This window comes from Ostrea edulis, chromosome 6, assembly GCF_947568905.1.
Source record: "Ostrea edulis chromosome 6, xbOstEdul1.1, whole genome shotgun sequence".
NCBI classification, from domain to species: domain Eukaryota; kingdom Metazoa; phylum Mollusca; class Bivalvia; order Ostreida; family Ostreidae; genus Ostrea; species Ostrea edulis.
The window spans coordinates 62,424,419-62,450,619 of NC_079169.1; the positions used below are offsets into that span (position 1 = coordinate 62,424,419).

Genomic DNA, 26,201 nt, shown 5'->3' on the forward strand with positions numbered 1-26,201 from the left:
ATGTTCTTGCAAATTATCAATTAATTTGCAGATAGTAAATCATTAACAAAATGTGAGTTGCCATCTTAAATCTTTGATAGGACAGTTTGGAATTTCAATGATACATTTTTCTGACTTTCCATATTATTATACCTCAGTATGAGAATTCTATGCAATGCGTAATATGATTAGTTTAGACAGTCACATGCCAGGGATGATAAAACTTCGTATCTCCCTCTCAAACATCATATCTCCCCATCATATTTCAGCCCCTGAGCAGCCTCGTGCATTTTCCATAAATTTAACGTCAAGGTAAACGAAGTTTGTTGTGACATCACAATAAGTCTGAGTCATCGTTCTTTCATAGTTCACAAGGCACAAAATATGCGGGTCTCTAATATGCAGTTAAATCGCCTGGTTTTGGTTGATAGAAAAAAACAAGCAAGTAAATCAGCATTCATGGAGAATGGAAATACAAAAACTGGGCATTATTTCGCTGTATTTCGTTGTTTGTACCTTCTAATACGTTGATGGTGCAGTGTTACCATTAGGGCAATCTCAGCTACATAATGTAGATGAGCGGACTCCAATTTCAAATGCATTTTTGTAGTCTTGCTTTGTTTCAGTATAATAAACAATTTATTGCATGATAGTGAGGGAGATATGAAGATTTATTCACCCAAGAAAAATCATATTCCCCTTGGGCGTTGCCCTCGAGGAAAATGATTTCTCTTAGGTGAATAAATCTTCATATCTCCCTCACTATCATGCAAGAAAGGTATAATATACATGTATATGCCACTGTCCCCTCTGGTGGATAACGTACCTGCAGTGTACAATGACGGGGCCTCTTGCCCTGCCACTGTCCCCTCTGGTGGATAATGTACCTGCAGTGAACAATGACGGGGCCTCTTGCCCTGCCACTGTCCCCTCTGGTGGATAACGTACCTGCAGTGTACAATGACGGGGCCTCTTGCCCTGCCACTGTCCCCTCTATACCGTCGGAGTTCCACTTCCTGAATCAGCTGTAACAACATATGTGGAGACTGGGTTGGTTTATGGTCTGGCCAAGCTGTATACCAGTAGTGTAGTACATGCTGGACTTCTCCCTCACTCTACATAAATCACAAAATTATCCTCATCTTAGAATCAACTCTGTAGAAGTTTTATTAACAAGTTAACAAGTATATGATTTTTATTTTCATAATCATGGCTGAAGCCCACTTTCAAATATATAAATAAAGGATTATTCTTTGATCTTCCAATAATAAGTCTAATTCTTATTATTTACAGTCTATTCTAAAGAGTATAAATCCTTCTCCACAACATACAGTTCACAGTCAAGCTCAATAATAGTTAACACAATTAATACCAATCATCCACTTTTACAATAGTATTTACATGCAAGAAGAAAATTATAATCAGGTATAATGACTCGCAAAAAAGAAGAAACAAGAGGCCCAAGGGCCTAGAATCGCTCTTCTGAAAAATTGTACAACCCCACCATTTCTATTCTTAGCCTCTTAGTATTCTAAATCTTTAGTTAAATCCTAAGAGTTCAAAAAAAGTAGGTCAATGTGACCTACTTTTTGGTTTACACATTTTGAGAACCCAAGAAATATCAACTGACAAAGTTTGATGATTTTAAGCCAATTAGTATCTGAATATTGAAATATAGCTGTCAAATTCCAATTGTAGGTCATGGTGACCTACTTTTTGGTCAGCGAACTCCGAACATGCAAGACCCATCAACTGACAAAGTTTGATGACTGTAGGTCAAATAGTATCTGAAATATATAAATATAGCCGTCAAATTCCAAAAGTAGGTCAAGGTGACCTACTTTTTGTCAACACCCTTTGAACATGCAAGACGCATCAACTGACAAAGTTTGATGACTGTAGGTCAAATAGTATCTGAAATATATAAATATAGGTGTCCAATTCCAAAAGTAGGTCAAGTAGACCTACTTTTTGGTCGAAACCCTTCGAACATGCAAGACCCATCAACTGACAAAGTTTGATGACTGTAGGTCAAATAGTATCTGAAATATATAAATATAGCCGTCAAATTCCAAAAGTAGGTCAAGGTGACCTACTTTTTGGTCGACACACTCCGTTGACTCAAGATGCATCAACTGTCAAAGTTTGATGATTGTAGGTCAATTAGTGACTGAAATATATAAATATAACTGTCAAATGCCAAAAGTAGGTCACAGTGACCTACTTTTTGGTCAATACACTCCGAAGACTCAAGATGCATCAACTGACAAAGTTTGATGATTGTAGGTCAAATAGTGTCTGAAATATAGTAATTTAGCTGTCAAATACCAAAAGTAGGTCACGGTGACCTACTTTTTGGTCGACACAAACCGAAGACTGAAGACGCATCAACTGACAAAGTTTGATGATCCTAGGTTTTACAGTGCCCAAAATATGCATCTAAAATTGAAAATGTGAAATTTGAATATCTGCAAAATTCAAAAAGTAGGTCACTGTGACCTACTTTTTTATAAATATGTTTTAAGGCCTCAAGATGCATCAACTTACAAGATTTGATGATTCTAAACCTCTCGGTATTTGAAATAACAACTTAAAATATATCTATAAATGATAAGCCATAAAATTCAGAAAGTAGGTCACGGTGACCTATTTTTCAGTTGATGCATTTCAAGGTCCCATGATCCACCAATTGACAAGTTTTGATGATCATAGGCTTCAAAGTGTCCAAGATATGCATCAAAATTAATTTTAAAATAAATACCTGCAAAATTCAAAAAGTAGGTCACCGTGACCTACTTTTGGGACAACTTGACACAAGGTCCTAAGATGCATCAACTGTCAAAATTTGATGATCCTAGTCCTTATAATGACTAAAATATCTAAGATTTAAGGAATTTAAAAAAATTTTAAATTTAGGTCAACTTTGAAGTGACCTTGAGACCACGCCCTTTGCCCCAGGGTAATGCCTTGAACAATTTTTAATCTACAACATATCCTCATCCTTATGTGTAAGTTTGGTGATAATCTGCCCTGTGGTTCTTGAGAAGAAGATTTTTTAGCAACCACTACTTTTGTTTGTATTTTCCTGATTATCTCCCCTTGTTAAAGGGTCACATCCCTCTATTTAGTATGTATGAAAGCCCTTGGGCCAATAATACCCTGTAACAAATTTGAAAAAAATTGGCCAAGGGGTTCTTGAGTTATAGCCCTTTTTCTAAAAAGTTTACGCACACCGCACAAATGGCCATAGCATTAGCTCTTTGAGCCTTTGGCTCAGAAGAGCTAAAAACCAAAACATGCTCCTTGTCTCTGAAGGTGAACTCGTCTAGCATTATTGAACTGTAAAAATGAAGCTCCTTACCCTCAGTAAAAGGTGTCTTAAGATGTAACTCTGCTTGTTGAGGACTCTGTCCACTTTTACTTCAATATCTCCAAAAGCACACCAAGTTTCATTGTCCTCCGGTAGGTAGTTTTCACATTTTGTCTGTCAATAAGGTATGGATACAATATGTATGCATTACCTTTTTTTAGGATCAGCCACTCAACAGTGTATCAACTACAAATTCTCCTGTAACTTTATTAATCATATCCGAAGAATTGTTATTTCAATAATTATTACAAATCATTGAACTGCTTGAATCGTACATAACATGTGACTTTAAATGATTTATTACTTGATACAACATAGCTGCAAGAATGTAGCCCTCTCCGATTTTTCTCTCTCCCAAAAACGTCAGATTAAAGAAAATCGGAGAGAGCTACATTATTGCAGCTAGATACAATATTGAACTGTTGACCTACTTTGGCTTTCTCCTTGAGTTTGGTGATCATTACAATAATTGGAGACTTTTCTATCCACACCATTCTCCAAAAGTCCACAATAGTGTGGGACATAGGACCTTGTGTTGCAATGTATGCTTTCTCCTCTCCTTCATATCCCTGTCAAAGATTGTCACAATCATAGTGTATGTAAACATTATCTACAATTTGAATTTAATCAATCTTTATATACAGCTTTTTTTTTAAAGTCTTAAAAAATGTGAAGATTTGCATTGTAATTTTTTTCAAGTAAACTACACCAGCCTCTTCCATACTGCAAATTTAAAGAAATTAATATACATACATCACATAAGAATTATGCAATACATTTTTCTCATATAGATTGTATTTCACACTGTATACATTATACTGTATACTGGTAGAGACAACGTGAACTAATTTTTACAATGAACAGTATCATGTAACGTAGCATCACTGTATTGATTATTTCCAGCACATGAAATATGAACCTGTTTGCATGTTCAGTTATTACGTGTCATTTAACACGATACCAGTATTTTTAATCCCCAGTTTGACGTACATCACAGATAATACTGTATAGTAACCTTGACATCTTCATCCGATTAAAGTTTATAAGTACAGACATTTTTACACAACTATAGACACTTTTCTTTTAAAAACTAGGTGTATTCACATCATCTGCACCACATTCAGTTGTAGACTGGTATTAAATCGTAAGAAATTTGACAGCTCTAGGGATGCTCTCATTGACCTACATGGGTTACCTATCGATTCTAGGATATCATTTAAATTATTGACCTTCATGTATAATTGTCATGTGGGTGAAGCGCCATTGTATTTAACAGAACTTTTAACGAAACAGGTACCAAATAAAAAGTTGCGCTCCGCTCAATCTTTTGAGAGTTGCTACAATGTTCCTTTTAACAGGCGTAAAACTTTCAGTAATAGAAGTTTCGGAACCACTGGTCCGAGACTGTGGAACAGTTTACCGGCTGAAATAAGACAGTCCAAATCTTTACATACTTTTAAAGCCAAATTGAAAACACATTTGTTTAGACAGTTTTAATGTACATGTTTTTAGTTTAGTATATGTAGAGTGTGTTTGCATGTATATGATGTATTGTTTATTCTTTTACAGCTTTTTATATTATACATGTACAACGCCATTGAATACTTTGTGTAAAATTAGGCATTAAATCAAATAAAAACAGTTTCAGTTTCAGTATGATGGGCAGTACGTCCACATTGCTCTCCAGACAATGCATAAAGGAGTTCAACACCCAGACCTCAAAATTTACAAGTGTCTTCCTTTGTACTTCTCATTCTCTACTTACATACAGAATACAAAGTCATTATACATGTAATACTGGAGATACTAAGTGCTGACAAATGAATGGAAAGATGACCTAATGCAATACTTAAATTTCATTTAAGGAGCATTGTGTAAAGCTCTATTTTTTCTGCCATTTTAATTTCACTAGTTTCACTGTAAGACAATCAACACTGCACTGAAAATAAGAAATATTTTAGAAATATATGTGCCCCTTGTGTGGCCATATTGAAAGACAATTTAGAATGCCTTTAACGATAGTGAAAATAGAAAATAAGGGTTATCTACTCTAGTCAGGGGCAACAACTTAATGGCTTGATGGCAAAGGGTTCTGAAGTTTATGACAACAATATTTAATGACAGACAACTGATAAATCTAGACAGACTTTGTGCCAGTCAAAATCAATAGGAATCCAAATAACATGACAAATAACACGCTATATCAGCGACCTCATCACTGTGTATGAACCAAAACGATCTCTGCGTTCATGCAATTCACGATTGCTAGAAAAACCCTGTGTTCATACAAAGACTTGTGGAGATCGAAGGTTTGATGTAACAGCTGCCACACTATGGAACAGTTTACCGATAGACATCCGTTCGTGTGGCACTGTCAAAAGTTTTAAGACAAACCTCAAAACATATTTTTTTTAGGAAATCTTATAACCATATTTTGTAACATATTCTTTTTTAAAGTAAAGGCTGGTTTGTCGCATGAACTCGTAATGTTTAAATTGTTTTATTTTATTTGGATGTTATATTTTATGCTCTGATTAATCTTATCATGTTTTACATTTTACATTGTTAAAGCACTTAGAGTAATTACAAATTATATAATGCGCTATATAAATGCCGCACATTATTATTATTATTATTATTATTATGACATCTTGACTGGGAACCAAAATTATATTGCATTATATGTATTATATCCTAGAGAATGGCCTACATTTTTCACAATGCTATGCAAGTTATTTCCCCATGATTACAAATGGGGCGCAGCGTATTGCGGTCCTCATTTGACGGTGTCATGTAAGGAATAAATGGAAACTTTACAAATTTTGATTGCAATCAATTGCAAGTCTACAAATTTTTCTAAGAATTAAGTGTAATGACTTAAAAATAGTATTACTGAACAATAATAGTTTAGTTACTGATTACATTTACTAGTATGTGCCTCTTGCAAGTGTGGTTTTCTCACAAGCAGTGTATGGTGATGATGTAAGAAAGTATGTAAATATTAACTAGTTCTCAATTTCTTTATATCAGAATCAGAAATCTTTAGTATATAATATTAGCAAATCTTCATTATTATTTTTATCAAAATTTTCGACAACCAAAACACATGCAATAAGATATGCCTAAAACACATGTGCAACCAACACATACATGTATATTATCAATTTATCATTTCACATAACAAAACTGCTTGTTGCTAGATGTACACCAGGTGGCAATAAACAGAACATGTTTTTTTTATAAATATTACTTGTTAAGAATTGTAAGGCAATATTATGAAGTCACCCCCCCCCCCCTTTTTTAAAACGATGCATCGTGCGTGTGATTCAATCTTTTGAAAGTTAAATTTTGTGTAAATCATTCAACTTGCACTTTAATTACTTAAATGAGCACAAAAACAATTATCATGCACATAGCAACAATGGGCCTGTCCCCTTTTACTATTACATGCATAGTACGTGCAAAGTTCAATCTATAGACAAGCTGCAACACCCCCAACCCCTCTTTAAACAAGAGGCCCAGGGGCCTTATAGGTCACCTGAGTATCATGTAACAACCTTTCAATGTTTGAATTAGGTTTGTGTTTAAATATAAGAATTTTACTTTTGGATGGAAGAAACATTGAATAGCTATGTGGTCATGAAGTACATGTGTCATTTTTATGTTCAATCAATAATCCTTTTTAAAAAACCTAGGTCTGAGACATCATAAAGAAAAGGGTTATTTACTCCTTAGATAAAACCAATATAAGAAGATTTTCAAAGAATTTCTACATTTTCACTATATGACCAATAGAGCCCTACCCTAACACAAGAACCCCTGCCCCAGGGGCCATGAATTTCACAATTTTGGTAGAGGGCTCAACACTCATTATAATTATGCCCACAGTTTGGCTTGTTGATGTCCAGGAGTAAAGAAGATTTTTTAAAATTACACTCATTTTGATGGTTTTTGCCCCACCCCTCAGGCCCCAGGGGGGCAGGGACCACGAATTTCACAATATTGGTTCCCCTCCACCCACAGATGCTAAATGCCAAAATTGGTTGAAATTGGTTAAGGGGTTTCAGAGAAGAAGCTGAAAATGTTCAAATGTTAACGCACGACGACGGACAAAAACAGAAGATTTTCAAAGAAATATTGCATTTTCACTATATAATCAATCAGCCCCGCCTTTGCACCAGAACCCCTGACCCAGGGGCCATAAATTTCAGTTTTGAAAGAAGCATCCTTGATCATCATTATCATACTATTAGTTTGTCTACTTAATACCCAGCAGCAGAGGAGAAGATTTTCAAAGAAATAAAATGCATTTTCACTATATGATCAATAGGGCCCCACCCTAATACCAGAACCCCTGACCCAGGGGCCATGAATTTCACAATTTTGAAAGGCATCCTTGCTCATCATAACCATGCTATTGGTTTGTCTACTTAATACCCAAGGACAGAGAAGAAGATTTTCAAAGAAATAATGCATTTTCACTATATGACTTATAGAGCCCCACCCTAGCACCAGAACCCCTGATCCAGGGGCCATGAATTTCACAATTTTTAAAGAGGCATCCTTGCTCATCATTACCATGCTATTAGTTTGTCTACTTAATACCCAGAGACAGAGAGGAAGATTTTCAAAGAATTTCTACATTTTCACTATATGACCAATAGAGCCCCACCCTAACACACCAGAACCCCTGATCCAGTGGCCATGAATTTCACAATTTTTAAAGAGGCATCCTTGCTCATCATTACCATGCTATTAGTTTGTCTACTTAATACCCAGAGACAGAGAAGAAGATTTTCAAAGAATTTCTACATTTTCACTATATGACCAATAGAGCCCCACCCTAACACAAGAACCCCTGCCCCAGGGGCCATGAATTTCACAATTTTGGTAGAGGGCTCAACGCTCATTATAATTATGCCCACAGTTTGGCTTCTTGATGTCCAGGAGTAAAGAAGAAGATTTTTTAAAATTACACTCATTTTGATGGTTTTTGCCCCACCCCTCAGGCCCCAGGGGGGCAGGGACCACGAATTTCACAATTTTTGTTCCCCTCCACCCACAGATGCTATATGCCAAAATTGGTTGAAATTGGTTAAGGGGTTTCAGAGAAGAAGCTGAAAATGTTCAAATGTTAACGCACGACGAACGACGACGGACAAAAACAGATAGCAATAGGTCACCTGAATGAATTCAGGTGACCTAAAAAAAAAACCAACATTGTGAATGGTATTTTGTATTTTTAAAAAATTCACTTGTCGAGAATTTTAGAGCAATATTATGAAGTCAGCCCCCCCCCCCCTCCCCCCCTTTTAACGATGCAACGTGCCTGATTATATCACATGCTTTCATTGTGCTTTAATTCTAGGTGTCTGTTGTTTTTGAAATAGATTACTAATGACATTCTCGATATCAATTGCATTATAACTTGGACAGAAATAACGTCAAATACGCCTATAACATCCCCTCCTCCTCCCCCAACTCTACAATTTGACAAAATTCATATTTCAAAAAATTTTCTCCATAAAATCAAAGAATTAAACCTTGTTTGTGTCATAGATATAATACATGCTGTTAAAACTCGGCATAATAAAGAATTTTGTAATGTAAGCATTAATATACACTATTTGTAATACTATTTATGTGAAGCTTAGGACCGCAATCGTAAGCGCGCCCCCAACTTCCGGTGTAAGGGGAGTAACTGCAAAAATGTAGGCCATTGGTGAACTCCAAAGATTCTTAGGGAATATCATAAATTTGATTTTTGAAAAATGTATTTCATTGTAGAGTTGTGGGTTTTATACCATTTCACAGCAGAAATAAGAAAATAACATGCAGTTTTTAATTATTTGTTAATTATATGACTTTGTCAGTTAATCATTCTAAAACGTATATATATGGTCATGTAATTTGTAATATACTGATCACTCCGAGAATTAACTAATGCTACCGTTTAGGTAGAGAATCAAAGAATTTATTCCTTTAGTAGTATAGATAAAATTCAGCAAAAGTTTCTCAGAATATTGAGTGGACAATATTTTCTTATGCGCAGAAAAGTTTGACTTCTGACCTTTGACCTTATGATCTGAAAATCATCTACTCCTTAGGGTTTACATGTATACCAATTAGTTTAATGTCTATCAAGCAAAGGGTTTTCAAAATATTGAGCAGACAATATTTTCATATGTTCAGAGTACTTTGTTGCTAACCTTTGACCTCAAAATCAACTGGGGCCACCTACTCCTTATGGGGGCACCAGACAACCAAATTTGATGTCTATCAAGCGATGAATTCTCAAGATAATGGATGGACAATATCTTTGTATGTCATGAGTAGTTAGACTCCCGACCTTCGATTTTGTTACCTCAAAATTAATAGTACTCATCTACTATTTAGGGACTACAAGTGTATAAAGTTTAATGTCAGTTAAGCATAGGGTTCTTAAGCTTGCAGACAATAATTTCTTATGTCTGGAGTAGTTTGACCCTGACTTTTGACCTCAAAATGAATAGGTGTAATCTACTTTTTGGATGGTACCAGTGTATCAAGTTTGAGATCTATCAAGCAAAGAGCTCTCAAAATATTAAGCAGACAATATTTCCATATGTCCCATGTAGTTAAAACCCTTAATATACCAAGTTTGATGTTTATCAAGCAAAGGCTTTTCAATATATTGAGCAGACACTACTTCGTCTACTGACCAACAGGTAAAAACCAATATATGCTCCCCTTTTTTCAAAAGGGGGGGGGGGGGGGTAATAATTTTTTAACACTAGACATTGATCTTTTCTTGAGATAATGGGTTTTTAGAAAATGTGAAAATTATGTGTGAAAATCCAAGTTGTGTACAGGGCCTTCTGTAACCTATTGAATTTTTTAAAATTGAGGTCTCACCTTGATATAATTAGCATTGATGTATGATGACAAGGGATCCCACTCACTGTCAGGGAGGATCACTCTGCTGTGTTCATCTTCAAACGAGAATAATCGAGAATAATCAAGTTTTATTGATAAATTGTTATTTCTGTTCATGCTAATTCACGGGTAATCAATCAAAGAGTAATACAGAGATAACTGCAGACAGATAGAATATTAGGATTTACTGGGTATAATGGTCCGATATCTGTTCTTCATTCCCGATCCTGCGACATAAACCTTCTCTGGGTGATTCATTGGAATTTCCTAGAATGACCTCATTACATTATTCTTTAATGAATACTAACATACAAAGGCAAATGATATTTCATCTTGTTTGATAAACCATGTATCTTCCCTTTCAAAATCATACTAAACAGCCATGAACTATGTGGACCTAGAACATCTCTCACACATCAAATCAAGGCTGTGAAGGAATACATACCCAAAATTCTTCATACAGAGCCCTACTGTTTTTGACAGCATTTCGTAGATCTCTGCGACTTAGTCTGTTTCCAGCAGTCAGTAAATACTCAAGTGCAGTACTTCAAAACAATACAAGCAATCATGAAATACAAAGGCACAAGTTATACTCTTAAAGCAAAATGTCAACTATTTTTTCACAGAGTGGACTAAAATGAAGGAAATTTACCCTTCTTTGGGAGGAGTTCCTTCCCATCGATTCTTTTCTTGGGAAGCTGTTTTGAGATCTATCTTCAGTGAAGCACTTGATCCTCGTCTACAGGTCAAATCAGAGCAAAAAGTTACGCAAAATTACAACCTAGATATCCTAGATAATCACTACAAACTTAATATTACCCTTCTTCATTCTGATAACAGCAAAAGATGAATGCATAATTCTATAATTTCTTAAATTTTGTTTATCAAAATTAACTGATGAAGCCTTCTCTACATATAATTTTTATTTACGGCTACATCTTGGTATATCAAAATCTTTGTGACTTGCAAAAAACAGATATCCAAAAGTTCAATACATCCAAAGCTAAGGTCTAACATACTTTTGTTTTGAATAAGTTTAAAATCTGTCATATACTAGCAGTGTGTTTAAAAAGGATTATACTCATGTATCATACATGTATGTGTATCATTTAATTGATAGTAGTGCCAAAACAATTCAAGACATCGAGCAGACATCTTCCTATGCCCAGGGTGGATTGACCCTTGGTTATCAAAATTAATAGGGGTCATCTAGTCCTATACCAAGTTTGTTGTCAATCAAGCAAATGATTATCAAAATATAGAGAAGACAATATATTACTATGTCCAGATTGAACCTTGACTTTCAAAATTTTAACCCAAAATAAAGAGGGTTCATCTACTCCTTAAAATATACCAGTATACCAAGTTTGATGTCTGTTAAGGAAGGGGCTTTCAAGATATTGAGCAGACAATATCTTCCTATATCCGGTGTGGATTGATCCCGACCTTTGACCATGTGACCTCAAAATCAAAAGGGGTCATCTACTCATTAAAATGTACCAGTTTGATGTCTGTCAAGCAAAGAGTTCTTCAGTTATTGAGTGGACAATACTTGGTCTACACACTGACTGACAAACAAACAGGTGCAAAACAATATTCCCCCTTTTATTTAAAGAGAGGCATAATAATTATACATTTCATTGATGACATGCACAAGCTACCACCACTTTGCGATATCAAGAAAACAATGAAATATGTCTCACAGGGCCGAAATTTCACTTGGAGAGATCAAGAACTTTGAGAGATCAAAAGTTCAAGTGAATTGTAGAAAATGTGATTTAAGTTATATAGAGAAAAATCAGGACCATGATTCCATCCATATCGAGTTACCCATACGGTCACCTAAACACTTACAAAATGTTAAGCATTTAATAAAAAAAATTCATATCACAATTTAGACAGGCATCATAATATTAACATAATTGTACCCTAACTTTAGCAGACAAAGCACCTTGACCTAAAACAAAAACCCACATGCATTGTATTCAAAATTCAATATACAGCATCAGAATATCATACCACAGCTGTCAAGTACGTCATCAATGTGTGAATCATTTGCATGAGTTTGATTAACATATCACACCATTGCACATCTAACACCTGCGAAAGATGACGAGTTGTCTGAAAGGTTTCAAATTCAGCCACCTTCTAGATGCAGGGGGTAAACATTGTCATGAAAGGAACCACCTGGCCAGCATTTACCTTTCACAGATTGGAAAATTGACCTAATTTGAAAATAAACCAGGAAAATATAGTTAAATGGGATGAACTTCAAGATAACCAGAGTATTAGAGATTGCCATCTTGGAGATACCTGAGGTTTTTCTCTTCTTGAGCTGAAAGCTCAAGTGTACTTTTTTATCAATGAAATTTGCTTGGAGTCTAAATCAAATTATATAGAAATAAACATACACTAGTCTATCCACCATAAATATTAGTATACACATAAGCTTTTTACACATTTTATCATGAAATGTATATTCAATATAATGAAATAGAGCTGAATTTACTGTGTATAACTTTCAATTTATTATAGTAAAAAAATCAGTTAAGGGTATAATATATGTGAAACAATAATGGACATTCATGGGCATAGTCTGTTAAATTGTGATATTGATTTATTTCAGTTGAAAAATCAAAGGGTCTTATAAAAGTAACATCAAATGTACACAGTAATACGTTTTATGCTATGTTCACACTATCATCATTTACGACACAATTGAAATCGTTGTCTTCATCATGGACTGAATGTGGTGATCCTATCAAAACTTATAAGATCTTGAGATCAGTCATGACAAATGTGTCAATCGTAGAAAATTTTTGGACTGTCAAAAAATTTTCTACATACAACAGGACTGATTTTCAGTCATTATAATTGCATCAGATTGTATTGCATCGTAACAAAGCGCAACATATCGCATCTTATCGTGTTCCCAAATCGTGATGATCCCTGTCAATCTTTTACAAGGCAAACATCACGCTTTGTTGTGATGCGTTGCAATGTCCCATGATCTGTTCTGATAGTTATTATATAAGCATACAGTAATGCTGCAAATGCCACATCGTCATCAACCTCAACTTCCGCCATTTTTAGTGGTTGTGGGTTGTGTTGTTCACTTTCTAGATGTTAAACAAATTGAAGTCAATGGTCAATTGGGCTGTATAGATAACCGTCGGGGTCCAATCGTAACTCAAACAGTGATCATCTTCGATCTTGATCATGAAAGACATTGCGATCACAATCGGATCCTAACGTAACATAGCACATCGATTCGTGATTAATGTATACGAATCTGCACATACGTGATCGTCCCAAATCGGGAATCTGGACTGTGATAATCATATAAGATCAAGGTCCCATCGTGATCTTGATAGCGACAATCTTGTCAGAACAAATGTAATCGTATCTGAACAGGTGTGTTCAGATCGTGACAACAGCAAGTTAAGGTATACATAACATCCCTTTTTTAAAAAATCCAAAAATTCAGAAAATCATGTATTTTAAAAAAAAATAAGGATATACAATGTTAAAAGCCTAACGCCATCTATTTATATGCAAAAGTTATTTATTTTGCATTGAAAGATTTGTATCTATGACGTAGCCCCTTTTTTATGCGCAAGTACATGTAACTTATACTTATTTATGGTGGGCAGTGTATGATCTTCTCAAGAAACACAAGTTTCTTCCCACCATAATGCCCTTCCCCATGGGGCCATAAGAAGGGTTTCAATATGTACAAAGGAATGTTTAGGAAAATCCTTTGAAAATCTTTTTTAAAACCACAATGGTAAAATTTGTCAAATTAATTTAGTGTAGATTAAATCAAAATTATTTTTGTACACAATAATACCCACAGCATGGGTAGGATGATGATGGGGATTTATAGTATTACATGGGAAAATGCAATTGCTAAGGTGAGTGATGTGGCCTGTAAGTCTCCGGTCTAAATCACTTATATTGTACCGGTAAATACAGTCGGGAAGAAAATATAAAAATATAAGACGATAAGTAGTATTTATTGTTTTACATGGGAAAATGCAACTGCTAAGGTGAGCAATGTGGCCTGTAAGTCTCTGGTTTATATCACTTATATTGTACCGGTAAATACAGTCAGGAAGATAATATAAAAATATAAGATGATAATTAGTACTTATTGTTTTATATGGGAAAATGCAACTGCTAAGGTGAGTGATGTGGCCTGTGGTTTAAATTACCTATACTGTAAATTATACAGACAGGATCCCCACCTCATATCAACATATCCAAGATATCTGACATATCTGTGTTCAAGTTGCTAAAAGTAACCTGTACACACATGTAATATATGCAAATAATTTGTATTTTTCCTAAATCTCTACAAAACTGATGTGAAAATACATTTACCGTTCTAAGAGGCCTTTGGCTTTGATTTTCTTGGCTTGGGTTTGTACAGGAGCCACACATCCCTTGGTGACAAACACTGGGTTTCCTTCTGGTTGTATCATTACTGGGTGTTTCACATCAGGTTTGATGGAAGGGTAGAAAATCTGCTGGGGCTTTAGAGCTGGGTAAAAGACTTGTTGAGGCTCAGTGTATTCCTCCTTTTCCTCCTCAATTCCCTCATTTTTACTTTTTTTCCGGCAGCAACAGAAAATCTATTGACAAAATTTCACATTTATTTCTCAACAGTAAAGACTTACCTTCAAGTTGAAGACATTGTTTATTCAATAGTAACATAAGTGGATGAAGGAAATCCACAAGTACTCTTCCAAACAGCTATTGTTTACCGACAAATTTCAGTTAAATTTTGTAGTACTTGACAATTTTTACACTCAAATGATATATGTAGTTAGAATTTACCATGACTGCCATGACCAGGAATAAACAGACACTGCATGCAGCTGCCACATAGGGGAAGTAACTTTCCGTCCAAAACTTGGCTGATGTTAGCAAAGGTCTCTATAAACAGAAACAGATTATCAGTCTAAACATGAGGAGCAACATGACAAAGTAGCTCAAGTGCATTAAATAATAAAGAGGAAGTATTACTATTCAATGTCATGACCTTTACAGTGCAAAGGCCATGAACATCTTTTGCATAAAAGCACCAGTGTTTCACTTCAGTATCTATTATTTTTCAATATTTTAGATATGGTTCAAGTGATAAGAGGCAAAATAATATTTCTTCAGGAATCAAAATCCTCAGAGAATATCTGATGTAGTAGCTATATCATCTAAAACTTTCTTTGAAAATCCTTTATAATATGTATGTGCCCATTAGAAAATGTACATGTATTATATATATGTACAGTTGAACTTCAGTATCTCAAACACCGATATCTCCAATACCATGGATACGTCAAAGTGATTCAGAAGTCCTAACCACTTATTCTTTAAGTATTTTACTCTCGATATCTTGAATCCTGAGATAGCTCAAAGTTTTTTCTTGGTCTCACTGAGTTCAAGATAACAAGGTTTGACTGTATTTTAAATTCAGCATTAGTATAAATTGTGATATAAAGTGCAACCAACCTAGTATCTAATTGATCCCCTTCATTTAAATGTAATTTCATCATATATAATGTTGCATTCAGTAGTTCCATATTTTTTAATGTAAGACTTCCCAACCCTGTTATATCATCTGGGATATTCGGAATAATAATTATTATTACCAACTTAAATATTTCTTGATAATCTCAAGGTATTATGTACAATGTATTAAGTTATATGAAGTAAAATCCATTTCAATAATATGCTTATTAAAAGCATTAATTCTCATAGTTTAACATTCATTTGACGAACCATGCATCAAAACTTGCACAAGTGAAATATTGGGAACAAAGTCTCAATAATTTAAAGCTCAGTCTATCAAGACAGCAAGGCTGCCAATAATTGGTGATGACAATTGTATTGTATGTGCTGCTAATTTTGCATTGAATCAGTAATAATGGTGGAACACTATTAGAATGAAGTATGCACACAAATGGTTATTGTAAACTTTGCTGCTTTTCTTAGTGCTATAATCACATGACCACAACTATTACTTTTTAGAAGTGAATCAGCCTGTAAAACCACAATTCTCACCTTCATCAAATCAGCATTCATCAGCTTGTATGTCTCTTAAATAACCATAACATGCAGAAATATAAATCTAGTCACTAAAGTAAATGATTGCAGGACTATGGACAAATAGGCAGAATAGTAAAGTCCATATAATGGTGAGTAGAAACATGAGACAATGAAAACTTTATTAACTTCCGTCATATTCAATTTCTTTGTTATGAAATAGTGATGCCTGATGCATATACAAATTTAGTTACATCATTCTTATGGTCCTTGAATTTTTTTTTCTACAACTCTTGTATTGAAAAACCTCATATGGAGAAGCATCACACTTGACAGCAAACACACTGCGGTGCTTTATAAAAATATTCATCAGATTCTTATCAATTAATCCAGATAAAATGCTATCAAAGATTGCATAACAATACATCAAGAATATCTTTCTAAAGAAATGTCACTTTTGAAAATATCTAGAAATAATTCTTTGTTGCAGTATTTCTTCTTTTCACAAATAGTGAAGTACATACATATATGTACCTGTGTTCAAAATATAGCATGGGTACATTGCAAGAGTGATTGAAAAATGGCAGAAAATTTTGAAAATCTTTACATGAAATCACTGTTTTCTTATTATTTATCTGTACATTAAAGAATCAATTAGAGAAGACTTGATAAATTTGGAATCAACCACTTGTTAATTTAGATATACAGAAATTAACTGCTTCTTGTCTGCTTCCAGGAAATGGAAAGGAATATGTATCATTGATCATTTTAGACTTTGTACATCAAGCTAATGTAGGCCACTACCAATTGGACATGTTTTAATTGTTTTCACCATTGATGGTTAGAAACTAATGATGTAAGGTCCCCTCATTTGATGACTGCACTACCTAATGCTGATGGACAGAATTGATCAATGTGTGTTAATCACAATGGACTTCTTGTTTATTCAGGTCATTTACTATCTTCTTTAGTAATCCTAATCATCATTATTTCTATGATCTTTCTGTGTTTCACTAACAGATATCTCTATCTAATAGTGATTATATTCAAGTTTTGAATCAAAACAAAAAGAAACTGTTTAGGACCTCTAAATTTATTATCTAGATACCAATACAGCATATATGTGTCTCAGGAAAAGATCTACATCATAGGGTGTTTTTTTTCATAATGTAAACCTATCATAAATATGAAATATATAAATTTCATTGACAAGTTTTTCAGAATTTCAGTTTTTATCACTGGATTAAACTTTAAAACAAACTTGAAGATAGAGCTACAATGATTGACATGGATACAAGGGATTGAAGATCGAGCTACAATGATGGATACAAGGGGAACAATGACACAGATATTAAAGTCTGTAATAACTATTTACAAATTTCCACAACAAAAGGTTTTTAGTATCCACCACACTGAATATACAATTCTCTCAACACAATCTTATTTTAAGGAAACAAAGCATTAAGTCCTCTGTATTTTTATCATGGAGTAATTCTATTGGTGATAAATTTTATTTTTTGGAATTTTTTCACCACTCATAGTTAAAAGCACCTGTTACTCATATCATACAGCCCATCTTAACAATAATCAACAAGGCTAACTGCCAAAATTTTACCTACATATCTTGTACTATAGCAACTATCTGAAATTAAAATATTTACTAACCTGACTTGTTTCAATGGTAATGTTCATAGAAGGGATTCTCTTCTGCAGATACTCTATAAGATCTGGATGTTGGATATCACCGACCGGTATTAAGTCCTTATCCACATCGAAGAAATCCACAGGGTGACCACTCTTCACAAAGTATAACTCCACCATGTTCTTGCGAATCTGAAGAATAGCATATAAATGTTGAACTAATACGGAGGTGGAATTAATGAAATAAAAAGCAAATCTACGTATGTTTCACCAACAAGAAAAACAGTGTTATTAGTAGAAAAATACATCTACAATATGCAAAATAATATTTTATTTTACTACATACTGTCATTTGGCTATTTACAGAAACTTGGGACTACAGAAAAACAAGTTTATTACAGAGATTCTGTACATTGATTGGTTATCTGGTTTGCCTATTTGGTCATGATTATGCTTTCACAACACACAACTGATTACATGAATAATAAGGTATCTGACATTTCAGTACCAGCATTCCTTCTTACAGAACAATTTATTAATCACAGAACAAAGTTTTTAATTTACCAATATTTTATCTATGCAGACATTCCCCACAGGCAACTTCAAATAGCTGGCAAATGCTTCCTTCAGAGCAGTTTTATTGAGATTTTGAAGAGGAGCACCAAGGCACTGCAAATCAAAACAAAAATGAACATAGGTTGTGCAGCTGTATCAAGTGAAATTGGATAAAATAGTTTGTTTTACATCAAGTGAATTTTAGTAAGTTTCGCAAGAACGAATAACAAGAGGCCCATGGGCCACAATGTTCACCTAAGTCACCTTGATTCTGTTCTTCAGATGATTTTCAAAAAAAAATTGCCCTCTTTTAATATTGCCCAAAATAATTTTGACCACATATTATGGCCCATACCTAGCCCCACAGGGTCATGACTATTAAAACTGAACTTCAATCCAAACAGCATACAGATGCTTCAATATCAATGTAACAGTATGCATAGCCTTGCTGTTTTGCAGCAAATATTTCAAAAGAATTTCCCCCTTGTATTCATATATCATGTAAAATTTTAACATAACTCCAAGGTTCATAATTTGAAAAAACAAAACAAAATTTCAGCAAGGAGATGCATATTCCCTTGTAATGAGCAATGAGTGTCTACAAGTTTTTTCTATGCAGTCCCGTCGTGACCTTGACCTTTTGATCCCAAATCAATATGGTTCTTGTAAAACTATACAAATCCCTCACCTTACAGCACTACAACTTGAATATGTTTCATCTGTAAATGTAATTCATAAGTCCCTGTGTTTATAATCTATATATCTGTTTAACTTGTAGCTCACTTGCCAAGAATTTTGAAATGGGATATAGTCTAGCTAGCTGGTAGTTTATCTCAAAGGACAACAACCATTTCTGGCATTAAATTTTAATTACTTCTTTGATTTTTCTAAAACTGCAGTAATACTGTCAAACAAACACTTATTAAAGTTATTTTACCAAAACTAATTCCTATTTCTGAATATGTAAAATCACAAAGTTGGTTAACATTTCAATGGAAAATTGTCAAAAATATCAACTCATGGGCCAAATATATTGACCAAAATTACTTTCATACATAAGCATCACTTATAAGCATCACTGAGACATGATTCTTCACATATTTTGAGATTGAAAATGGTCGATGCATATGGTCAAACAGCTTGACATAATGGCAACATTTTGCCATTTGAAAGAAAATACTGTTTAAAGGGTTTTATCCACTCTAGCTTCTACAATCTGAAATGGCTTTGTCCCATTTTTAAATTTGCCTTGACACAGTTGTGTTAAAAGAGAGATAAAAAAATAAAACAGTTTCGCCCAGATATTCACCCACTCAGAAGAGGGCAAAAATAAAACGGGTGAACATATATTCCTGTATATACAGTATGTGTGAAGCTGCGCATGTACACAGTAAACACACCAACACTTCTCTTTCTTATGTAGATATAAATTATGATCAGAATAACTGCCAATGAGGTAAATTATGATCAGAATAACTGCCAATGAGGTAAATTATGATCAGAATAACTGCCAATGAGGTAAATTATGATCAGAATAGCTGCCAATGAGGTAAATTATGATATCAGAATAACTGCCAATGAGGTAAATTATGATCAGAATAGCTGCCAATGAGGTAAATTATGATACCAGAATAACTGCCAATGAGGTAAATTATGATCAGAATAACTGCCAATGAGGTAAATTATGATCAGAATAACTGCCAATGAGGTGTCTCTACTGATTTAGAATCAAATACATGTAGTTAGATTAGCTCCCTTATACTCCTTTCACAATGCTAATCATATATACCTCAATATGACCCCAATACTGTTAAAATCATATATCCTATTTTATACAATTTACCCTCTCTTTGCAATGAAAACCAAACATGTTATCAATAAATCGTATTGACATGAATGACAAGACATTTCATGGGCCCGGAGACTATCCAACATTATATATGAACGATAATCTTGGTCGCCTATAAATAGCTTGTTTTGCATTATCCCTTGTAAACCCCATATGAATATAAATGAATGGAGCTAAGTTAAAAAAGAAAGCTAAACTGGAGATGAAAAGGTCACAAATGTTAAAAGAAAGATTTCCATGTTACTATGTTTCGCCATTCATTTATAGCATAGCAACATTTCATAAATAAATAAAAAATTCATTAGGTACTCTTCTCTGCTATAAATCAACCAAACTAGCTAATTATGAGAAGAATTAAATATTTCTCTGCATTAAAGGGACTGATTCACAATTTTCTTTTTCACTTTTAATGATCAAAATCTACTGTCTAATGTGTTTAAAAGATTTCACATAGAAATTAAGGTTATACATTATAACAGAAACTCATTTTAGAGAGTTTATTATTTGTTTTGTAAACAAAGATTGTGGTATGTTATTGTTTATGAAATTTTCAACAGAAATGAATATCGCTCAAAGTTTATTTCATCTTTCACATTTCAAGTATTTTTGGGGTAAAATGTATAATTTGTGACTACGCAAAATTAAGATGCTTTATATTACAAAATCAATATTTCATTTGTTTGTTTGTATACATAAAAAGATGAAAGTCTTTGTTTACATAACACAGATTCAAGGCTAAAATATTGCTTTTATTCTTGCATTCAGAAGGTCAAAATTTTTGGCTGTCAATATTAAATGAGTTAAATTTTTAATGTTTAACATCAAAAATGAAAAATATTTTTATCAAAAATCGTGAAGCAGTCCCTCTAAATGATATAAAATTTCAGTTACTGGATTAGTAACTTGCAATCTCTATCTGGCTAAGGACATCGACAACCATTTCCTACCACTGATGAAAAATTAAACCATTGATTTTGTTTCCATGTTTGTTTCAGTGTGCAAGCAGTCAATTCTACAAAATTTAATTAAAGCTGATCAATACGGAGCCATTAATGTATAAAACACAACTAGTGTCTGGTTGTGAATGATGATCGACTATGATAGATACACACATATATATGTCATCATGTAAGGAATCGCCTCATATTATCCCCTAGAATGAAGTTGGAAAGCATATAGTTATGTGAAGAAGCATGCATGTTTGAATGAGCAATTGCATGTGCAACGCCAATATAAAATGCACCAAGTTTGATTGACATGTGCTCAGTTGCGAGGGGATGCTCTGCTGTGATCATATCTACGTATTTACAGATAGGAAGGACTCTGATCATGACATCATATGATTTGAAATGAGGTTTCACATAACAGAAGTATAGCTGCAGGCTAGGTATATGTCATTTTTAACAGAAATAAAGGCTCTCAAACCCTAGCAAATTTACAAAATCATTATGGCATGACTTTTGCTTTTCGGGTGAATTTCTATTATCTATATTTTCTTTACCTTTGACTTTAATGAAATATTCAGAGTAAATTTGGTTTGTTTAGTTCTTTTGGGTTTTAAAATATTGATAAGTATCACAAGAACCATCGAAGTATGATTATGTGTACCGTAATATGATATTGATGTTGCGATTATCTTTAAAAATCAATTGTCTGTAATAATCGGTCATGTTCACTTAAGAAATTCACTGCATAGAACTCAATTTTACTCATCAAAATCCAGAGTCCCAACAGTGGTAATAAAGACATTTGACATTTAAGAGATGAATAATAAAGTTCACTAATGTTTAGTCAATATAACAAACATTTGCTGGCTATTCTCAAGTGGGAATTCATGCTTACAACACAATGTGACTTGCTTTGCATGGAAAAATTTAAGTGCAATAAAAAATATTTCTTACTTATCTTAACATGTATTAGGAGTACATAAATGTTTATTCTAATTGTCTGCATTATGGGAGATATATATATTAACAATGGACTTTTTTATCTGCATGACTATAATTACCAAACCCAATTATTCATTAATTACCCCATGCTTCCATTATTTTTATTACATTTTCAACAGTGAAATACTGAAATTTATCCATTGATTGAATAAAAATTGGTATTTTAATTCCCAGCTGACATAACCAGAAATACTAGTTGTAATATTCATTTGTGATACATAAGACCACCTTCATTTTATGTTATATGTAATTAATTTTTCATGTTTCTTATTTGAATACCCAAAATGAAATTGAATTAAAGTTGTCTTATTGTTCAAATGCATTGACTTTTATATATTTTACATATTTCTTAAGGTACAATATTTTCTGTGCAATATTGTTGCAATACAGAGACTGCTAAAAGTGCTTTAAAACCGAGAAAAATGTAATAAACACAAAATTCAATTTATTGTTGGATATAGAATTTCTTTCACTCGTGAGACAGGATTTTTTTTTTTTACATTTTCACTGAAGCTTTGCACTCATGAAAATATTTTTCAAAATCGATCCTGTCTCACCAATGACATAAATTCTTTATTCAACAACAACACATTGAATATCCTCTATACCATGTACCATATATAAACATTCCTTAAATGAACAAGATGTGTTTGTGAAACATAAATGCCCCCGATAATGGCCAATTCCGAAGATGGCCAAGGTCACAAGGGCAAACATCTTGGTACCAGTAGAAAGATCGTCATAAGAAATGCTCATGTGCAATATGAAAGTTCTAATATTTACCATTTAGAAGTTATGACCAATGTCAAATTTTTAAAAAGTAGGTCAAATGCCAAGGTCAAAAGGTTTAGTACCCATGGAAAGGTCTTGTCACAAGGAATACTCATGTGAAATATCAAAGCTCCAGCACTAACTGTTCAAAAGTTATTAGCAAGGTTAAAGTTTTCAAAAAGTAGGTCAAACTCTAAGGTCACGGTCACAGGGTAAAAAATGTTGGTACTCACGGAAAGGTCTTGTCACAAGGAATATATACTCATGTGAAATACCAAAGCTATAGCACTTACTGTTCAAAAGTTATTAGCAAGGTTAAAGTTTCAGACAGAATTACAGATTTACAGAATTACAAAATGACAGACAGGACAAAAACAATATGCCCCCTGATCTTCGATCTCAGGGGCATAAAAATGCTTTAACTACTGATTTTCTGAGTCTTTACTAATTGATCATTCAATTGAATATGGTCTTTTCATTATTTCCGACAACTGATTAGGAAAATTTTTCAATCTTGCCATCACAAATAAAATTCTTCTAGGAAGTAATATACCTAGTAAGTGATAATGCGCAAAGTTTAATGTAGATAAAGTTCAATACTGAGATAAGCTAGAATGGATGGATGGATGTATATTGTTTAACATCCAACTTGAGAATTTTTCACTCATATGAAGACGTCACCATTGCCAGTGAAGGGCTGCAAAATTTAGGCCTATGCTTGGCACTTATGGCTTTTGAGCAGGAAGGGATCTTTATCATGCCACATCTGCTGTGACACAGGGCCTCGGTTTTTGCGGTCTCATCTTAAGGACTGCCCCATTTAGTCACCTATTACAACAAGCAAGGGGGTACTGATCGAGGATCTATTGTAACACAGATCCCCATGGACCCAGAGTTTTCATCGATTTTATGGGGAGATAGGTCTTCCATACCAGTAACAACTATTATGACCAAAAATCCCATATCACTTGAACATTTTTTTTTATTTTATTTTTTTCATTTTATTTTTTTTTTTTTTTTTTTTTTTTTTTTGGTTCAGGGTCCCCAACCAATACTAAGATTTCACCAAATAGGAAAAAATTCTTTGTCAAATAATTTTTTCCATGCTTCATATATGGAAAATGCAAAATGTACAAGTAATTCCAGAGAAACCAGCTTTCTGATAGAATTGCTTAGTACACATTAATACAAGTCCCCTAGAGCTAGGCTTCTCAGTTGCAAAAAAGCAAGAGATTTTAATATGGTATCCTGAGTGAATCTTAAAAGCATTACCAAACACAATACAGTTAATGTGAACCAACTGAGACAATAGCTAAACCTACCACATAATCTATAATATAATTAATCTGAAAATGACAGTCTGCCATCCACACACTAACACATGACTAAATACAACCTTCTGTTGTTTGTTCAATCTCAAATGAATCTTGTAAGAACTTCTGCACAGCATGGCAGTATGCATGAATTAAGCAGGCCTGGAAAAGCAGACAATATTATGCGTCAACCGATTTTTGTGAATCTTTCAGGGATGATAGATATTCACTTAAACTAAAAACGCTTCCTTTTTTTGGGGGGGGAATTTTGATTATGTTACTTATTACATAAGATATTGACGTTTTTCTAAGTTTCAGATGGTCACTTTGTCCAGGAGTGTTCTCAAAATCTATGGAAGATATCAACTTCAAATTTTTAGCGATTGTAGAAGAGATTTGGTAGATGTGACTGGGCGTATTGCAATTTGTCTGTTGCAAAAGGTGCCGAAGCTCACCTGGACTCGAAAATGCGCAACAATTTTTTGGTGCAATTCTTGATAGATTTTAGCTAATATCTTTGTATACAAAAATAATTTGTAAAATCATATATAACAAAAGTTGTAGATAATGACAAGACCTTTTATACGATATCAAGTTTGAGGGGCCAGCCCCTAAAAAAAGGGATGAGTGGGGTCAAAAGTATTTTCTAAATATCTCAAAAACTAAAAAGAATTTAAGCATTATTGAAGCAAAGTTGTTCATTTTGACATTTTGCAGTTTCTCATATCGGTGAAATGAACATTAATTACGTAATAAAGGATTTTAAGGGGAATAATGTACAAAACTTTGATGCCTTCTATCTCTTAAACCAAAATTCTTTTGTAAAGCATTATAGAACATAAATTGGTCAGAACGTGACTCTAAACAATATGCCATATTGGAATTTTGTCTTAAGTTCCCTTTTAAGGAATTCAGGGGATGGCCCCAAAAACTGAACATCCTATATATCTTGAAAACGAACATTTTGTTAAACATTATAGCACAAAAGTTGTAGATAATGACAAGACCTATTCGATCATATCACGTTTTAGGGGGGCGTTTTTCTTTTTCTTTCCTCTACCTTGGCACCAAATACTATTAAAGTCTGCATGTTGAACAATTCTTGAGTTACCATATATAATTGTACAATTGAATCAAGCATATATATGTACTGAAAATGAAGTCTGTTGGTTGAAATTAATTCAATATTACAAGTAACTCTCAAAAACCTGGTCATGCAACTACAATAAAACCATTTCAAACTGAGCACAATATCAAAATAAAACGAATTTATGGTGCTTATTTAATACAGATCCATTAATGTGATCTGATAACCAATATCCATTTTCACAGTAGTTGTGTTAGATGGTGAAATCAAGTGATAAACAAGTACAATTTCACTCATACAGAGAGAACAGCAAGTACCTTTCCATTATATTATGCATCACAAAACTATATTTCAGGTGTTTTTGTTTTGTTTTGTTTTGGCTTTTTTTTAGGGTGTGCGTGGGGGGGGGTTGGCTTTTTTTTTTTTTTTTTACAAATCCACAGAATTCAATACCCATGAAAACAGATGAAATTCACACCGTCAGTAATTTTATTGATCATAAAACTAAATACAGTGTAACCTCGGTATATCGCCACCCGTTATATCGCCACCCCCGCATACTGCCATCAAAATGTGTAGAGCAGATTTCCATACACACTAAAAACCCTGATATTATGCCTATCACCATCTGCCACCCATTTTCAGGTACAAAAGGTCAAATTGCCTGATAACAATGCCAACGACCAGGGATATGAAGCCCTAATTATACATGATTGGTCTGTCCAAT

The 26,201-nt window shown here is 33.8% G+C and overlaps 1 protein-coding gene across 1 annotated transcript in view; it reads right to left on the minus strand.

The window, feature by feature from the left end:
- The window catches only part of LOC125682922 (tyrosine-protein phosphatase non-receptor type 5-like), a 41,697-nt gene that overhangs the window by 4,502 nt on the left and 10,994 nt on the right, over positions 1-26,201 (minus strand). Inside the window, exons 3-13 of the mRNA XM_048923490.2 lie at positions 18,515-18,619; positions 17,975-18,142; positions 15,104-15,202; positions 14,648-14,898; positions 10,917-11,003; positions 10,710-10,809; positions 10,453-10,531; positions 10,244-10,320; positions 3,781-3,918; positions 3,341-3,463; positions 928-1,094 (exon numbers count right to left, since the gene is read on the minus strand). Of these exons, the coding sequence (XP_048779447.1) occupies positions 928-1,094; positions 3,341-3,463; positions 3,781-3,918; positions 10,244-10,320; positions 10,453-10,531; positions 10,710-10,809; positions 10,917-11,003; positions 14,648-14,898; positions 15,104-15,202; positions 17,975-18,142; positions 18,515-18,619 (1,394 nt within the window). The remainder of the gene's footprint in view (positions 1-927; positions 1,095-3,340; positions 3,464-3,780; positions 3,919-10,243; positions 10,321-10,452; positions 10,532-10,709; positions 10,810-10,916; positions 11,004-14,647; positions 14,899-15,103; positions 15,203-17,974; positions 18,143-18,514; positions 18,620-26,201) is intronic.